This window comes from Physella acuta, unplaced genomic scaffold (genome assembly GCF_028476545.2).
Source record: "Physella acuta isolate Inbredline_101_S28 unplaced genomic scaffold, ASM2847654v3 ptg000522l, whole genome shotgun sequence".
NCBI classification, from domain to species: domain Eukaryota; kingdom Metazoa; phylum Mollusca; class Gastropoda; family Physidae; genus Physella; species Physella acuta.
The window spans coordinates 223,157-240,940 of NW_026732041.1; the positions used below are offsets into that span (position 1 = coordinate 223,157).

Here is a 17,784-nt window from a genome sequence, read left to right on the forward strand (position 1 = left end):
AAATCTTTATTAAATCCGGTTTCATGCATTGGTATAAAAAGAAATATTATAACCCAAAGCGTCAGAAATCTAACAGCATAATTCAGTAGGCTACCATTGACAAAAACGTTTTTTTTTTCTATTCATTTCTCTCCTTCATTCATGTCAGTTACGTCAAACGTTGCAGTCACAAAGGCCACTTCTCATAGATCGTGGGAACAGCTATAACCCTCCTTTCATTAGTTTCACTGCCTCGCTTTTTTAAATACTATATTTTCGGGTTGTTTTTTTTAACTGCGGGTAGACTAGATGGTATAAAATACATTACATTAAGGCATGGGTTCCCAACCTGTGGGTCGCGACCCCCTTGGGGGTCGCGAAGGGCTTTCTGTGGGGTCGCCAACTGGTAGACTAAACTCTAGCAATGAATAAAAAAACATAAATATTTAGAAAAATATTTGAAATTCGGCATTACTAACATCACTGGAAATGGAATAGAGAATAAACAATGTGTACTGTGCAAAGTTGTTCTTAGTCAGGAGTCTATGAAACTTCCAAACGTCAATTTGAGACGAGTCATTCGGAACACACCAAAAAAGATATTTAGTTCTTTCGTCAGCATGAAGCTAGTTGCAAACGTCAGAGACGATCGAACAGAACGTTTTCACCAAGAAAACACAGCATCATATGAAGTAGTATTAGAAATAGCCAAGCAAAAAACCTCTCACACAAAGGAGAAAATCTCATCAAAACATGTATGCTGAAGATGGTAAAATTAATTCTTGGGGATTCCAGTGCAGTAAAGATGCAACAAATATCTCTGTCTAATAATACTATGCAGCGGCTTATGTTAAAAGACAAATTTAGAATGAAATCAAGCTTTCACCATTGTTTGATTTTTAGGTTGACGAATCGACAGACGTGAGTTCGTGTTCGCAGTTGTTCGTCTTTGTGAAATATATTCATTCAGATGTTAGCAAATAAGAGTTGATGTTTTGTGAAGATATCATGGAGAAAATAAATACGTTTTTTTGAAACTGGAGGATTAAAATGGGAAAACGGCTGTGGGCTGTGGGGCTTGTACGGATGGTGCGTCATGTTTCAGTACGCTGGCTGTCAATAGGAAATGTCAATCGTGTTTTTGAATTGAAAGATGAAATCAAGATGTTCTTGGAAGTGCAAGGAAACAAGACCTTTTGATATACTTTAACGACATGGTGTGGTTGGAGAGAGTATCATACCTAGCAGATATATTCGAACATCAACATAAGCTTAACCTGATAAAGGAACGAATATTATCTCTTTTCATGATAATCTCTTGGCATTTTTATCAAAGCTGCAAAATTGGCGAGGAAAAATAAGTATTTGAAATACTGCCATGTTTAAGAAACTCTGCAGTGTGGTGTGATAGATAAAAATTTTAAAAGGATTCTGTGCATCTTGAATCTCTTGAAAACGAACTGCGGCGTTATTTTCCCCGAGCTGAAAGAAGAAGAATCTGCACTGTCACCCATTTTCTGCTTTCCTTGATGTTACCAGCATTGCCGATGAATAACAAGATGAATTCTTAAAGTTGCAAAATTTAATTGTTAATGCTAGGTAATGCTTATTAATAGCATGTAATTTTGCTCATCGTATTAAAACAGTTTTCAAGAATAATTCATATTGAAAGTCTACTAGAAAATGTTAATTTAGTGCTTATTATTTTCTTTACTAATTTCGACTTGTTAATTATATGGGGGTCGCGGGTCACTTACGTTTTATGAAAGGGGGTCGCCACTCGAAAAAGGTTGGGAACCACTGCATTAAGGAATAGATCAAATGTACTTTGCCCTGGTTAACAGTTTTATCTTTGTAAACAACTTGTTTGAAAAAAAGTACAAATATAGATACCTGAAAACTATTATTTACCTTTTAAACTTATTTTGTGTTTTTCTTTTAGATGACTTTGAAGTCAACAATATTATAATAACAAGCTATGAGTAGGATATTTTTAAAAAGTTTGTCGTGTGCCTTATATATAGACGTTTTTGTAATTTTACAACATCTATGTCAAGTACTAAATTGCTTGTCGGTTGTATATCATTTGATAACATAATTATAAATTGTATTTATTTTTATTGTTTTTTTTTTTTTTTTTTTATATTCATGTTTTTGAATAATGTCCACTGTGCTAGAAATCGCACGCTGACATGTTTTGGCTGACGAACCCCATTTCCTGGAGATTTTGTTTCAGTTTCGAAGCCTACAGGAACGGCGGTGTTCGTAGGCAGGCCCGGTGATCAGGAATCAGAAAAGCGGTACGAGCCTAGTACGCTGTCACCACTTCATACTGCGGCAGCGAGCTAGTGTCGCGCTTTTACAGCATCAAGCACGAAGATCTACACAGAAATCGTAGCAACATGGCTCAAACGCTGATTTTTACGTTTTTGGTCCTTTTCGGCATGCTATGTCAATATACAGGTGAGATTTAGGTAATCTATTATTTTAGGTGCGTAAAATCGGTCGAGCCTAGTGAAAAAAGTTGCCTCATTTTTATGGCTTTAGTACAAGTACATTGTGATATATTTGTGTCAAATATAATAGATAACTGAATAATAAACCGAAGGCAATGGCTAAATATATCAATATAGGCAAGAAATTAACTTTAAACAGCAGTGTTTGAGAGCAAGATTTGCTACATAAACAGCGGCCATCTGTAAATTAGAGTGGTTTCCACTGATTCTCTAACTATAAAAAAAAATCATTTTACAAAAAAAAAACAACCTTAAGATGGTAAGAGTCACCTTTTTTTCACATTACTAGCCTCAGCCAATTTAACGTACTTAAAACGATAGATTACCGAGATTTAATATATTGGTTTAGTTAATTCAATGAATAAAGTGAAATATCCTTCAAAAGATTTAGCTAGGCTTAAGTTTTGCTAGTGTTTTCGAAGAGACTCATGCTAAGTTTTAAATGGATTGGGGTAAACAAAGTACAGAATTTTTTAAAAGTTGAAGCTTGTAATCAATGTTTTTCATAAACGACGTAGCACCACTGGGGGGAGGGGGATTAGGCTTAGTCTTCAGTGCTGATGTGTGACAAGTGGGTTCGTCACACACTTTGCATTTTGAAAGTAAATATAATTCGAGTAGTAGCCATTCTATCGAATTTTTTAAAAAGACTTGATCTTGAAAATTGTAATAAAAATGTATCAATATGCTCAATCTTGACCGAGCTCGAAAAATATTTTACAAGTAAAAGTTGGGAAAAACTAAAACAGCAATTTTGAGGGGTTGATTAGCTCATATATTTATATATAATGTTTTGCTATATATAAAGCAAAAACAACCCTAAAGTAAAGTGCAAAAACCATTGGACACAACAAAATTAATACCATCCACAATACGGATGTAATAATTTTTGTTTAATCTAATAAGAGCAGTGTGATGGGGGAAAATATGTTTAAGATGTAATAACGCTATAGCTCATCAGGTAAATATATCTCAGCTACGTTACTTATGGAGATAATGTTGAAAAAGTTGAGATAAAAATAAAACGTTGTGTGGAGTTTAAACAGGTATTGGCTCGTCCTAAAAATTAATAATACAATAATTCCCCACTTAAAAATGAATACGGTGTAGAAAATGTCTTAGAAGATATATAAGAGCACTTGTGTAGTTAATGTTTGCTTATAATTTTTTTTCTAACAGATGCTGCGAGTATTAACATTGAAGCCCAGCCTTACGTCATTCTCCCAGTGCTGTCCAAGAAACTAAACATGCGATGCTCCATACAAAATTCCACTGCAAAATCACCTCTTCTGACCACCCTAATGCCGCCCACCACACAGATGACTTCTGCGTCCAGTACCCAGATCGCAGGGCCTGTGTCAGCAGGGCAAGGATCCGATGTTTCCCACCTGCTGTCTCTTGTCATCACGAAGTTTAACGCAGTGACGGGCGAGAACGAGACCTTGGCCAGTGTTGCTGGATGTCTAGCGGCGGCCCCCGAGGTGAATTTTCTCGGGAAGGTCACGGTGGATGGAAACACGGATTGGTCACCTGTAACAGGTGAGGTAGCCTATCTACAGGTAACATGGGAGATGCCGCTTAGCGAACATTCTGGTACCTATTACTGTGAAGCTTCTGCACTGACATCGGAAAAACACTCAATTTCCATAAGCGCGTCTTTGCAGATCGTCACGAAGGACCCAACCATTTCAGATCTGGTCACATATATTTCTGAACATGACAAGAACATATCCTCATTAAGTGCACAGATGCTGGCGCTTAAACTAGAGAAGGAAGCCCTGAAGTTGGAGCTGGAGACGATGAAATCAAACTTAACAGCACAAATGTCGGACATTGAGACCAGAGTAGCCAGCATCAGCGGACATAACATCCAAACCGGAAGTACCAGTTGCTCCTACCAGTACGTCACCTTTCCTGTTGCTTTCAACTCGACCCCAACAGTATTCACTTCCATGGGAAGTTTGTACATGTCCGGCTACTCGTCTTATTCCTCTGCTTCCTACCAAATCTCAACCTCGTCTGTGACTAACGAAAGTTTCTACTTGAGTTGTTCAATCTCTGGAGCTTTCTCCAGCTCTACCAGCATAAACTGGTTAGCCATTGTTTGAATTGAATAAAAAGGTTTAATCTAATAACATTACATGATTACAACTACATCCCTACAACATTCATTTCCCTCACAATAAAAAAAAAACTTTAACCTTAAATGCGTATCGTTATTAAAATGTGTACATTTTGTACTTGAACAAATCGCATTGTTAACAACGATTGTTAATGTAAGTTTCGGCAAATGTGTATATAAATTTCTATTTAGCTGAGGAGATATGACCAGTTTTAATTGATGTTTTGTCATTTGTGAAACGTTTGTAACCAATAAAATCATTACATTTTTATGGTGTGCTTGATTCTACATATTACCTAATGTGCGTTTGTGTGTGTGTGTGTGTATATATATATATATATATATATATATATATATATATATATATATATATATATATATATATATATATATATATATATATATATTGATCTATATATATATATATATATATATATATATATATATATATATATATATATATATATATATGTGTGTGTGTGTGTGTGTGTGTGTGTGTGTGTGTATACAGCAGCAAAGGAATTTTAGTAATGTCTACATTTAGTAATGCAACTATCTTTAAAAAAAAAACATTAAATATAAAGCACTAGAAACATAACTGCGAAAAAACAAAATAGTTTACTGACCAGCCAAATACTTGATACAGATTAATTCTATAAGTGATCGTGAACTAAGGACTACACGGAGGGAGGTAGGGGTAGTTTTTCGTCTTGTTATAGTATGGCACAGTGTTTCTTCCAGACTTTTTTCTCCGGGGGGCAGTTGATATATTCGGGGGGGGGGGGGGGGGGGGGCTGGAAGAAACTCTGGGTTTGGCAAATGGAGCTGGGGAGTAGCCTACGGAGCAATGTTTACAATACTTTCTTTGCTTTATTTTAATAATTATGTTCGGTAATTTTCGTGTATATTAAATATATGGATGAAGAAGTTGATGAAGAACTGGCTTACACTTACAGATTCTGTTCTAACATGAGGTCAGGTTATACAACTGTTAAGTCTAGTGCAGATATAACAATAAGCAATTTCATAACATTCATAACAATTATGTTTTCCATAATTTTGCGTGTTCATTTCTGAACATGAAAACAATGTAAGAATATTCAATCAAAACTAAAAATAAAAACGTTATCAAATCATAGCTAAAAACCTAAATGAAAAGTACAACAGTTCTGATATTTTTTGTGCAATCTAAAGTGTGTTTTCTGCTCCGACCTGGATGTAGGTCTAATTTGTTTTCTGCAACTGTGAGCCTTAATCAAATGTAGCTCTCATAATAAACAGTAGGAAGTTTTTCCGAAAACGGGGGCTCTTATTCTTTTGCACATACTGAGTGGGGATCTATATACAAATTACAATGTTATCTAATGTCACCTGAGGATGGGATTTATAAAAACATGCTTTACTGCTGTACAAATGCTATATTCCCTAGTAAATATGTTGTTTTGGTATTAGTATATTCATATTCAAATGATTTTTTTTTTAAAATATAAAATTGATCAATATGACATGCTTCACTATCATCGTTATGGTGAGCGGGCTATTTCAGGTAACTATGGTAGGATAAGGCATTGCGACATTCGGCCACGTCAAGGCTTCCAGTTCAACGAATTGATCGAAGACCTAATTCATAGCTTAAAGTATTAAGAGACATTCTTCGAGGCAGTGCAGTGTCTGCATCGTGAATTGAAGCAATTAAGTTACAGAAATACATGATGTGAGTTATATCACCTTTGCCGATAAATGATTTTAGGGCAAGGGAATGGGGTAGGGGAAGGAGCTGGGTTCTGCCGTTATGTGGTTCTGCTGTACCCTACTTAAAACTCAACCCCCCCCCCCCCCCCACTGGTAATTGAAATGTCAATACCGAGCACAAACACGGCTTGTTTGGAACTGTTATCTATTGAGTTTTATTTTCTTGGAATGGAAGTTGTTTCAGTTCCTAGTTTCTATACCCCAGTCTCACCTTACCACTGCAGAAATATTTTCGATTTGAAAACTGGGTATGGGGTATTAGCAATTGTAAAATAGGTCTTTCAGACGAGCATTGAGGCGAAACGGCTTATACGACATTGTGAGCTGAGGACATTGGTAAACTTCGTGCTCGTTAGTTGAAAGGTTAAGATGAGCACATTTGCTGTGTATTGCGTGGTTCTTGTCACCTTTATGTTTTATTATTCTACTGATGGTGAGTATATGTATTCGATGTTAACCAATAGGTCTACGAGTAATGGGTTTGTTTTTTTCCGATACAAGGCGTCAGGCTTGTAAAAAAAATTAACAAGCTGAATGGTGACATATTATTACTATTATTATTAAACATTTATTTTATATTTTAAAGTAAAAAGTAAAGTTTCCCTTTCAAACCTGACGGTTTATGGGGCAAGTGAAGTAGAGATCACTTGTTTCTGTGACCTCGGCATATGAAGAGATAGGGGGTGGGGGAGGGTGCAAATCGAAAATTTAAAGTTTGTCCCCGGGAAGGGTCGCTACGCCTCTGGAGGGTGACATAGGTCAGCACTATGCCCAGCCGATTTATATTTTACTGGTTAAAAATAAGTAAGTTTTTTTTATACGTGAAAGAAATAAACTAGTTGCAAACAAAGCAATCAATATAAATCTTAAAATACTTAAAGAATACGCCTCGAAAGTTGCAGGTGTACGCGAAGAACTACTGCTTTGAATTGATTTTCTTATAAATTCTATTCGCGGTAAGGTTAAATTCAGTAGGCAGTGACATGTTTTGTCAAAGTAATAAAAGGAAAGAAAGGGTGAAAAGCTACCTTGGCTACAGACAAACACAATATTACAAAACAGGGTTTTTTTTCCCACCACGCAGCAGCGCGTGACGCAACGTGACACACAAAATATTGCGCTCTATATTATGTGCCCCGAGTATTAATTTATTCTTTAACATGATCTAGTTATTTTTAATGACGTTTTAGAATCGAATGCAGATATCAAATGAATAATCACAACTTGACTTAATTGGGTTTCAACATTTTCAACATTTGAGCTTTGCTTTTTAATTGAATTCTGAAGAGGCGCCTCTCTTTTCAAAAGCCATCTATTAACTTTTTAATGGTAGGGGTTTATTTTAAAAACTAGCCTTGATCACTGGCGTCACAAGGTCGGGTGTCACCAGGTCCGGTCTCTATACATTTCCCAGTATTAATTTATCCTCGTTCAGGTTCAAGTTCAAGCAATGTTATTGTTTTTGAGTTGAATTGAATCTAGATATCTAATGAACAATCACCACTTGACTAAGCTCAGCTGTTTTCAACATATTATTTAAGCTTGTATTCTAATTGCATTACACAGAAGAGCGTTAGTTTTCAAAGAACTTCTATTAGCTTTCTAATGGTGGGGATTTGTTTGTTTGTTTTTAAAACTAGCCTCTAAATCAGCGGCGTCACTATGTGGGGTATCAACCTATCCCTCTTCGGTGTATGATATGTTTAAAGTTTAACTATGATCAGTTCGACAAACATTCATCATCATTCTTTTTGGTTCCTTAAGGAAATTTCACTCCAGACAAAATATCGTTCTGAACAAAGTTCGACTTTTTCATTCAGTTTCATGGTAGACGGCTTTAAACTGTGCAACTTCCAACTGGATGTAGCTAAGTTTTCTCTATAATTTGAAAGTTTCAGCCTTGGAGTCATCCTACATCAACCAATTTTGGTAGTTTTCAATTAGAACTTAATAGCGTTGACTCTAATCAGTCATTAAGATAACTAGAGCCATTATTAAGTTCTGTATATAATATTTTGCCATTTTTCCGCATTGAGTAGTCTAAGCCCCTAAAATGGTATCACCTGTTAAGGTCAAAGGTCAACCTTACCCCCCCCCTTACCACCCCCCCCCCCCCCCCCCTCACTTACCCGCCTCCTTTAACGATACTAGCCTTATAATCATTTAATGAACAAGAAAAAATAAAAAGACTGCTCTTCACGTGTTTAAATGCTATAATCATAATAGAAGTAGCAAGTAGTAAAACGAAATGGGATTAAATTTTAATAAATCAGAGCACACTTTTATTCTCGTTTTACTCTAAATATTAATCTTGATTCACCAAATAAAATATTACATAGCTAAAAAGCAAGACAGGGGAAATTACTAAGACACATTCCAACACCCATAACTAATGAAATCTCTATTAACATTGCACATCGAAAAAACTAACTATTTGAACTACACAATGTTTTAGGAACAAAATATTTTATTTTTTTAGAATATTTAATTTTCGCTGTGTTGTTTTCATTCTTTGACAAATTCAATTCCATTACCAGATCATAAACGAAAACTCTAATTCAGCACTGTATTAACTCCGCAGCTATTTCTAGCATTAAAGTAGATGCCACACCGACCACGATATGCCCGATTTTATCAAAGAAGCTACAGATAAAATGTTCAGTGAGAACCGTGGCAGATACAACGACAGTGCAGCCAACGACTACTACAACTAAGACAACAACAAAACCAACCTCCACCACTAAAACGACAACGAAAGCAATCGTCGCCACCACCAAAGCACCATCAGCAACAACCACTACGAAACCAACAACCACACAGCCCAAGTCAACAACAGTCCTGAACGCCCCCATCAACTCAGACATGACATACCTCCTGTCAATCGTTATTTCAAAACAGAACTCGGTCACAGGTAAAACGGACACTGTGGCCAGTGTAGCTGGACGTCTCGCGGCCAATGCCGAGGTCCAGTATCTGGGAACTGTCGAGGTCCAGGGTAACACAGACAACTCGACAAAATCAGGAGAACAAGGTTTCTTACAGCTGACCTGGAACTATCCACTGGAGCAACATGGCGGCAACTACATTTGTACGGCGTCTGGCCTCAACTCAGCCAAACAAACTGTCTCGTTAAGTACATCCGTGCAGATTGTGGTCACACAGCCCAACATCTCCGACCTGGTTAGTTATATTTCTGACCATGATAAATCACTCACAGATTTACAGCTTCAAGCAACACAACAGAGTCACAGCACCCAAGTTATGAAACTTGACATGGAGGAACTACAGGCTAATCAGACCAAACAAGCATCGGAAGCAGTGGATGAATTGAAAAGTGTACTCGTGCATAATGTACAATCAGGAACCAATGTTTGCTCTGAGAACGTGCAGTACTTTAATGTGTCCTTCAATACTACACCGATTGTTTATGTGTCTGTTTCTAGATTTAACTTATCTCCAGACTCATCTGCCCGGTATGCTAGCATGAATTGGCAAGTGTCTATCCAAACGGTTACGCCTTATTTCTTCACAATGAGCTGTTCGCATTCTAATTATCTCACTCTGTACAATGTTGACTGGCTTGCCATAGCAAATGAAAATAAAAATAACCAGCAATGATACTTACAAGTTTAAAAATCTTTATTGGTTAATTATATTCAAAGATCAGTGTACATATCTTAAAATTAGTGTACTTTTTGTATAAACTGTAAAGTAACAAAATAAAGTTTCTGAATCGATATGTATCGTGTGTTTTTTTCCCACTAAGCATTTAAAAAGTAATGCTTATTTTCAGACTTCCATAACTTCCATTATCTAGATCTTCTAAATATATAATTCTTTTCTTGGAGACCCTAGAAAACACCAAGCTGTCGCGCCTCCTAGCAGTCCCCTCTCTTCCTCTCTAGGCATATCGCTACCACACCCACCCCCACATGGTCTGGTGAGCTGTGGTTCACGCTAAATGTTTACAATCGTAGAGCCGGGTTAAGTGACGGCTATTCGGGGCATATAATTTAGTTTGAAACTATTTTAAACTTAGGGGAGGTAACTAAGAGGAGGCTGCTTTCACGGGGGGTGGGGGGTAGGGGTTGGGGGAAAGGAGGGTTTTAGTGTTTTAAAGCAAATATTTTCAGTGGCAGCATTCAAATTATGAATTACTGAAAAGTAGAAAATAAAACAACTAAATAGCGGCGTATGATTCGCCGCGGGTCGGCTCGTTGTGATATATTTCACTAAGCTGAATAACTGGTGAGATATGGACTAAGCAATACATTCTTGGTTTCAAAGGGTGAATATGAGATGAAATAATGTGAGGGCATACATTTTATGGTATCTTTCAAGGCAAAAAAGATTAATTACGTTTTAATATATTAATACAATTTTTCGTAATTCTGGGGGAGGGAGGGGCAGGGGATGGGTTATGTGTGGTGGTGGATAAGGATAAAAACCGGCTAATATGCGTGAAGTCTTATACGGGTCCCCTCTGTTATACACACACACACACACCTTAATGGTATAGTCATGTGTCGCTATGTGGTATCAGACTACGTCAATTGATAATTTCAACAGGCTATAACGTAATTCTAATCTTTCAGCAAGGGGTTTTTAGAGGATAGTTTTGATAAAAATATAGAATCAACAATGCGGGAGTATGTCAAGTGCCTTAAAGTGAAATAACAACTGAGAATATCTTAAAGCAGGGAAGATAGACATTCACTAGTTCGTTTGGTGTTTGTTTTTTATCGGAATACAAATTATTGTTAATGTTGTACAGATTGTTTTATGTTTGTTGTATCCTCTTTTTTTGTTAGCTGACGCCCAGGACTTATTAATACAATACATAACATTTTTAAAAGCATGCAGATCTAGTCTAAAATGTTATTGTATTAAAATAATTGATATAGGCTAAAAATACTTTCATATTCGTTGTTTTGTTGACTAAGATTTAAAGTGGCTATTTTTCGACAGTGTTGAGTGCCATTAAGTGGGCAAGATAAAGTTCTTAGAACCACTTCATTTATTAACAAAAGGTATAAATTGAACCGTTACAGTACTACGACTCTAGTTTCATAACGTGGCGCACATCAAAATGCAAGTAATGTATACAAACATGATCACAGCTATTATGGTAGGCCTACTGGGTATCGCTTTAGGTGAGTTTTCTTCGTTTGTGTACATTACTGTAAGTGCTATTATAAATTAATGTAAGTGCTAAACAACTTGTAAGCTTTTTAGTTATATGATACTAATAAACTGAAGGTAGGTAATCCATTCGCGTTGTTTAACCACAGAAGCTCGATACGTGTACCCAAAGAGCTTCAGTGTAGGTCTAAATTGGTGTGTCGAACTGCATAGGGTTAACTCAATTATTTTTTTTTATTTTTTTTTATTCTTTAAGCTTCCGAGCTGAAGTTTGAATCTAACCCATCCAACATCCACCCAATTCTGACCAAAACTCTACAAGTTCGATGTGCGGTGAAAATCAGTTCGTTAAGAATTCAAGGAAGTGCTCGTTTAGGTCATGGTTTCGTTGATCCCAGCAATGCTAAAATCCAACAAAACGCCACAGCTATCCAAAGAAACAATAGAACACAGAATACCACAACCTCTCCAACACCACACAGTCAACTACTGACGGGTAACCAATCAACGAGCACACCCCCACATGTCAATGATGATGTATCTCACATTACATCCATTATAATAAGCAAAGAGGTGTCTGGACACAAAGTAACTGTAGCCAGCGTCACCGCATTCGATAGCCCCAGCATAGAGAGCCCATTCACGGGGATTGTTTCCGTGGAGGGGAACAGTAACACGTCTCCGGTGACAGGTGAACAGGGATACCTGCAGCTGAGGTGGGAGGAACCTCTGGCTAGGGAGGCAGGTGTGTACACGTGTGAAGTGTTTGGTTTAAACACAGACAAGCATCCCGTGTCCTTGTACGACACGGTACAAGTACAGTCATCTGAGCCAACTTACACAGAACTGATTGCCTACATCTCGGCATTTGACAAAGCAGTAAGTTTTATTCCCCCACACTAAACTTCGTGAATAATGGTAATTAGTTTTCAAGTCAGATTTAACATTTTCATTGTTTCTGTTCAGTTTTTTTTTAAATTATCAATTTGTTAAAATCCAGCATTAAAATAAGAACTGGTTTGCATATGATTTGCATATTAGCATAGATGAGCATAGTTGTTTTTTTGTTGTTGTTGCCGTAACTACAATTAGTCTTCCTCTCCCTCACCACCTCATCTCCATACATGTTAACAAAGCAAAAACTTCTCTAAGAATGAGCCAAAAAGTTAGTAAATTGTTAGTTAGCCCAATTCATTCATTATTGAGCCACACTGTATTCAATTATTTAAAATTAAATAATTGTCAAGTTTTCTACTTTTAATCAAAACCCACTTTGCTCTTCATTCACCATGTCTTTTACAATCAGCTTTCAGAGCTACAGAAAGAAAATAAAGAGCTGCGGATGTTTCAGTCAAATATAACAGCAGATATTTCAGAGATGGGCACCAAACTGTACAACCTAACAGGACCGGAAATTCAGACTGGAAGAGTTAGTTGCTTATCTACAACTGTCAACTTTCAAAGTTCATTTAGTAAAACACCTGTAGTTTATGTATCTTTATCTGGGTTTCGCACATCAAGTTCTCCCACTAGTGGGTTAATTGAAGCTAGTATCAGGTCTATAGCCAACAGTTATTTCTATCTTGACTGTTCAATGTCTGGTTTCTATAATACTCCCACAGTAAGCTGGATTGCTATTTGTTAAGTATTATCTCTTTCAAATGTTAGTTTTGTACTTTCAAAACTAACATCAGCATAACATTGAGTTTTTTACTGCCATTTTACTGCTTTGTTATTACTACTCTAATGTTGAGTTTTGTTACTGCCATTTTATTGCTTTATTATTACTATCTTCCAACTAACAGGCCTAAAAATGAAATAACAAAAGAAAAATTAAATAAAGAACTTTGCTGTTAAAAATTCATATACTGTTATTTTTGAAGTGATAACAGATTTACATTATACCTAGTTTATAAATGAAATAATATTTTACTACTATTTGACTTGGAACATTTACACAGAGATGTATTTTTGTATTTTTTTCAAAAAAGAAATAAAGAGAAATTTTGATGTTAAAATTCATTTAGACCCGGTGTCATATTGAGAAAGCACAAGTCCAGTTAAACAAAAAATAATAGAATAATTATAGAACTTTTATATTCCTTCATATCATGCCAAGATCAGTAAAAGAAAAACAATTTGGGCCTAAAGAAAATCTGGTGTGAAGGATGTTTAACATTTACCAGTGTCAGACTGAAGAAACCTGTCACCACATCTAAGCTTAGTGTACTTACCTGCTGGTTGAAGAGTGCCCAGAAGATAGGAAGTGGCAGAAATAGAAACAACACTTTCAGCAAAGACTTCACATCCTCTACAAAGTCTTCCTGTATACAAAGCCAAAATGTTCATGGTAGTTTTAACCAAAACAAATCAATAATTATTAAACATTCCTCAGTGGGATGTGCATAAGGGAGATTGGAAGTTTATTATTTATGGAAGGTTTAGACTTCACATTTGTTAGTAATTTCTGTACTAACTTTAACCTATGTTGTGAGGTGGTGAGGTCGAGTGGTAGAGCGCTCAACTGCTAGTCCAAAGGTTTCGAGTTCAGGTCTTGTTCTGGACTTTTTACTGTAAGGCTTCCCTGTGTCCACCCAGATCTGATGGGTGACTGACTCAAGTTAGGGAAAGTAAAGATGGCTGGGGATCGTGCTCACCACACCGTCCCTTCATATGTTGAGGTCAAGAAAATTATAAACTCGACTTATCTGTCCTAAGGATTGTTAAGTCTGAAAAGGGAGCTTTAGTTCACTAGCCTATGTTATTATTCAGTCAAACAGTAAACAGTTAAAGCTGATTTAAAATGAAGAAGCTTGTGGAAAAAATTAACTCACTTCAAATGTATCTGTGGCATGATTTAGCCAGTGATGGTCTCGCTCTTCATTCTTTCCATTTCTGATTCTTAGCTTTAGTCCATGCTGTAGCAAGAAAGCAAATATGTTTTAAATAGAGCATAGGGTACATTTTTAAATTTATAGGCTGTTAAATGGTAAAGTACACTGGTTAGATCAGGTGATAACATTTTAATTTCTCCCCCCCATATCTCAACTCCTCCTTTCTGTTTAACATGACTTGTAGTCTGACATACAGGGGAAACAATTCATGTTTAATTAATGTTTTTTTGTTTTACTAATGGTAGGTAATTGAGAATATTTTTTAATTAATGTGTGAACCCCAACTATTGTTCATTTAGAATTTTTAAAATACAATTGGTTTAATAATCTCTTTCAATGGTAAAATAAAAGCAGACGTACCCAGACACAACGAGACACTCTGCCAACCAAATTCCCTGTTGGGGGAATCTGCTTGTAGTGCTTTCTTCCACAGACAAAAATCACTAGAATAAAATAAGAAAATCATTTTAAACTTTCTGTACTGTAGAAACAAAGAAAAGACAGAAATGATAAGAATTAACAATAAACGGGAGGCTCCAGTGACAATAAACGGAAGACAGGTAAATGATGTGCAAGAGTTTGTCTACCTTGGCAGCAAGATCAGCAAAACGGGAGGCACAGAGGAGGACATACGCGCTAGAGTTAATAGAGCCCGCTGCGCTTTCACAGTCCTGCGACCCATATGGAAAAGTTCGGCCATCTCCATTACCAAAAAAATTAGGATATTTAACTCTAATGTCAAGGCAGTTCTGCTGTATGGAGCAGAGACATGGAGAGTCTCCAAGGCAAGCACAGCAAAGATACAGACCTTCATGAATAGATGCCTTAGACAAATACTGAAACTGAGATGGCAGGACAAAGTGCCGAACTTGGAACTATGGAGGAAAGCTAGGCAGGAGCCTATGGGTGTGCAAATAAGAAGGAGGAAGTGGCACTGGGTGGGTCACACACTGCGAAAGGCTCACACAAATGTTACACGCCAAGTGCTTGAGTGGAACCCCCAGGGAAAGCGGAAGAGAGGGCGCCCAAGACAGACCTGGAGGCGGAGTCTTCTTGAAGAACTGAAGCCAACAGGGATGTCTTGGGAGATGTCAAAATTAAAAGCCGAGGATAGGAAGAAATGGACGGAAATGGTGGAGGCCCTATGCTCCATAAGGAGCAAAGAGGACTAAGTCAAGTAAGTCAAGTATTGTAGAAAACTCTCTTGATAGGGTTGTGTTCCATGTTTCTTACAAAAGGCTCATTATTATATTTCATTTAAACACTCTAATCAAACTACATTTTAAAACTAAATTATATCAACAATAATCTGAATTTATAACACTATTAAACCTAACTATCATTAGATTATTTTAAGCATTCAGTATTTTTATAATTAATTAATTCTATAAAAAAAACACAAATTTGTGTTTATAAATGTTTATATTCCAATGGTAACAAATATGGCTCTAGTACCTATGGCAATTGCTATATTTGGCCAAAGTCCTAAACATTAGAAACATTACCAATGGATAAGATCATCAAGATAGTTGGCACACCAAATGCCAGGGGGTAGCAAGCATTTCTGTAGCAATGAACATCAGCTGTTTGAGAAATAAACATAAAATAATGGTATTTTTTTGTGCAAACCCAAGATTATAAAATCACACTTAAAGAATAATATATTAAAGCATCAGTTAGATAATTAATTTTATTATTATAAAATACATAGATTTACAAATTCCTACCTCTTAATATAGGGGTAATAAATGTAGACAATGTACTCCCTAAATTTATCATAAAGTAAAATGTTGAGAAGAAAGACAGCCTTTCATTTTCCTGGAAAAGTATTATTTGAAAAGCAATTAGTAATACAAGATGTACAAAAGTTAACATATTAAACAACTTATCTTAAATATTTCTTTATAAAATTACTTTTTTATTTAATTTAAATATTTCATACTGCCTTGTCAGCTTTAGGTAACCGCAATCAAATAGGTGGTCTCCCTTTTGATTCCAGGCCAAATTAATTTTTTAAAATTGATATTTACCTGATGTGATGAGAACTGATCACCACCAAATGCTGAAACACATGGCTTAATGCCTCCAGTTCCAATGCTTATCAACAGGAGACCAATTACAGGGCCATAGCTGAACAAATAAACAATGTATTTATTACAAACATATAACATACAGCAATACATAAAATGACAGCAATTCATATGTCTAAAATAGTTAAAATAATCTTATTATGATGTGATCCATCTTGAAAATCCATGAAAGGAAACTTAAGAGTTTGTAACAAAATGTCAACTAAGTTTCATCAAATGACTGAAGTAAAACTGAATTAATGTTTAATATGTATAATTTCAACATCCGTCTAGTTAGTCACTTACATCTCTGGTGGTGGGAATGCTGTCAAGGAAAGAATCAGTGTTCCTATTGCATACAAGATTGAGATGTAAAAGATTGTTCTGTAGAGCAGAAACAAAATGCCTGTTCATAGGTTTAGACTTTTTATGTTTCCCTTAATTTACTTTACTGCTAACAATGTATAGACAATTATGCCCTATATTTTATATTTTATATATTTATCCAAATATAGAACTGCCTTAAATATATATTTTTAGAAAATAAGCAATTTATTTATTTAGACTATCCTTTTACATAAAACTGAATGTTTATCTAATGAATTACTTTTAACAACGTCACACCCATTTAAAATCCTTTTAAATGCTTTACTTTAATATAAATATTTTCTGAAGACGCACTTGTATCTCCCAAGGTAACCATCAGCTATTATTGCTCCCAAAATTGGTGAGAAATAGGCCAACATGCTAAAGAAATGATACACAGAAACACCTGTGTAGTATGGAAGCTCTAACCATTCTGTCAGGTAGATGACTAGAATTGCTAAAAAAGTAAAATAATATATGGGTTAAGATTGCTTTTGCAATAATCTGTAAATCTATAGAAATGTTAAGTTAGAACTAAGATAAAACATTAGTTTTATAGGCTAATTAATTTACATAAATTGTATTGGTTTATTTTAATTATTAAAATAAGCACATTTTTAATGGGTTTAATTAATTGATAAAAGTTTATAGGCTTATTTCAATCATTAAAATAAACTTCAGTTTCATGGGTTTATTTTATAGGATTAACATCCTTCATTACTTCTCATCCCATAGTAGTTAAACCTTTCACAAAACTCAGTCCACAAAATCAGGAACACTGTCTTTGGGTAGTCTGAGCTGTGTGTGAAGAAATTCTGTAAAAATTGTAAAAATGTTCTATAAACTTATACAGAAATAGAATAACAGTTGACTTATATGTTTGCTTTTTAATCCATACCCATATCTGTGAGTGCAGCAAGCATGAGAATGTATATAGATAGACT

The 17,784-nt window shown here is 35.7% G+C and overlaps 4 protein-coding genes across 7 annotated transcripts in view; 3 read left to right on the top strand and 1 right to left on the bottom strand.

The window, feature by feature from the left end:
- LOC131945077 (solute carrier family 15 member 2) overlaps positions 1-17,784 on the bottom strand; it is a 63,187-nt gene that overhangs the window by 37,540 nt on the left and 7,863 nt on the right. For all 4 annotated transcript variants that reach the window (XM_059306062.1, XM_059306058.1, XM_059306060.1 and 1 more), the window contains 9 exons: positions 17,562-17,655; positions 17,156-17,297; positions 16,781-16,858; positions 16,436-16,535; positions 16,133-16,223; positions 15,911-15,988; positions 14,766-14,848; positions 14,346-14,429; positions 13,746-13,835 (listed from right to left, as the gene is read on the bottom strand). In XM_059306062.1, the coding sequence (XP_059162045.1) occupies positions 13,746-13,835; positions 14,346-14,429; positions 14,766-14,848; positions 15,911-15,988; positions 16,133-16,223; positions 16,436-16,535; positions 16,781-16,858; positions 17,156-17,297; positions 17,562-17,655 (840 nt within the window). The remainder of the gene's footprint in view (positions 1-13,745; positions 13,836-14,345; positions 14,430-14,765; positions 14,849-15,910; positions 15,989-16,132; positions 16,224-16,435; positions 16,536-16,780; positions 16,859-17,155; positions 17,298-17,561; positions 17,656-17,784) is intronic.
- On the top strand, positions 2,226-4,888 carry LOC131945082 (uncharacterized). Its single transcript, XM_059306068.1, has 2 exons — positions 2,226-2,442; positions 3,675-4,888. The coding sequence occupies exons 1-2, from the start codon at positions 2,382-2,384 to the stop codon at positions 4,601-4,603; spliced, it is 990 nt and encodes a 329-aa protein (XP_059162051.1). The 5' UTR covers positions 2,226-2,381; the 3' UTR covers positions 4,604-4,888.
- Positions 6,584-10,080, top strand: LOC131945079 (mucin-2). The gene is made up of 2 exons (XM_059306065.1): positions 6,584-6,802; positions 8,951-10,080. Exons 1-2 carry the CDS (start codon positions 6,739-6,741, stop codon positions 9,985-9,987), a joined length of 1,101 nt encoding a protein of 366 aa, XP_059162048.1. The 5' UTR covers positions 6,584-6,738; the 3' UTR covers positions 9,988-10,080.
- LOC131945080 (uncharacterized) lies at positions 11,335-13,336 on the top strand. The gene is made up of 3 exons (XM_059306066.1): positions 11,335-11,522; positions 11,768-12,390; positions 12,818-13,336. The coding sequence occupies exons 1-3, from the start codon at positions 11,459-11,461 to the stop codon at positions 13,154-13,156; spliced, it is 1,026 nt and encodes a 341-aa protein (XP_059162049.1). The 5' UTR covers positions 11,335-11,458; the 3' UTR covers positions 13,157-13,336.

What these genes read in the sequence shown, in the direction of transcription:
- LOC131945082 (XM_059306068.1), top strand. Translation starts at nt 2,382, where the DNA reads ATGGCTCAAACGCTGATTTTTACGTTTTTGGTCCTTTTCGGCATGCTA. An exon ending in CATGCTATGTCAATATACAG is followed by an intron (nt 2,443 to 3,674) that starts GTGAGATTTAGG and finishes TTTTTCTAACAG; the next exon opens with ATGCTGCGAGTATTAACATT.
- LOC131945079 (XM_059306065.1), top strand. Translation starts at nt 6,739, where the DNA reads ATGAGCACATTTGCTGTGTATTGCGTGGTTCTTGTCACCTTTATGTTT. An exon ending in GTTTTATTATTCTACTGATG is followed by an intron (nt 6,803 to 8,950) that starts GTGAGTATATGT and finishes TTAACTCCGCAG; the next exon opens with CTATTTCTAGCATTAAAGTA.
- LOC131945080 (XM_059306066.1), top strand. Translation starts at nt 11,459, where the DNA reads ATGCAAGTAATGTATACAAACATGATCACAGCTATTATGGTAGGCCTA. An exon ending in CCTACTGGGTATCGCTTTAG is followed by an intron (nt 11,523 to 11,767) that starts GTGAGTTTTCTT and finishes TTATTCTTTAAG; the next exon opens with CTTCCGAGCTGAAGTTTGAA. An exon ending in TCTCGGCATTTGACAAAGCA is followed by an intron (nt 12,391 to 12,817) that starts GTAAGTTTTATT and finishes TTTTACAATCAG; the next exon opens with CTTTCAGAGCTACAGAAAGA.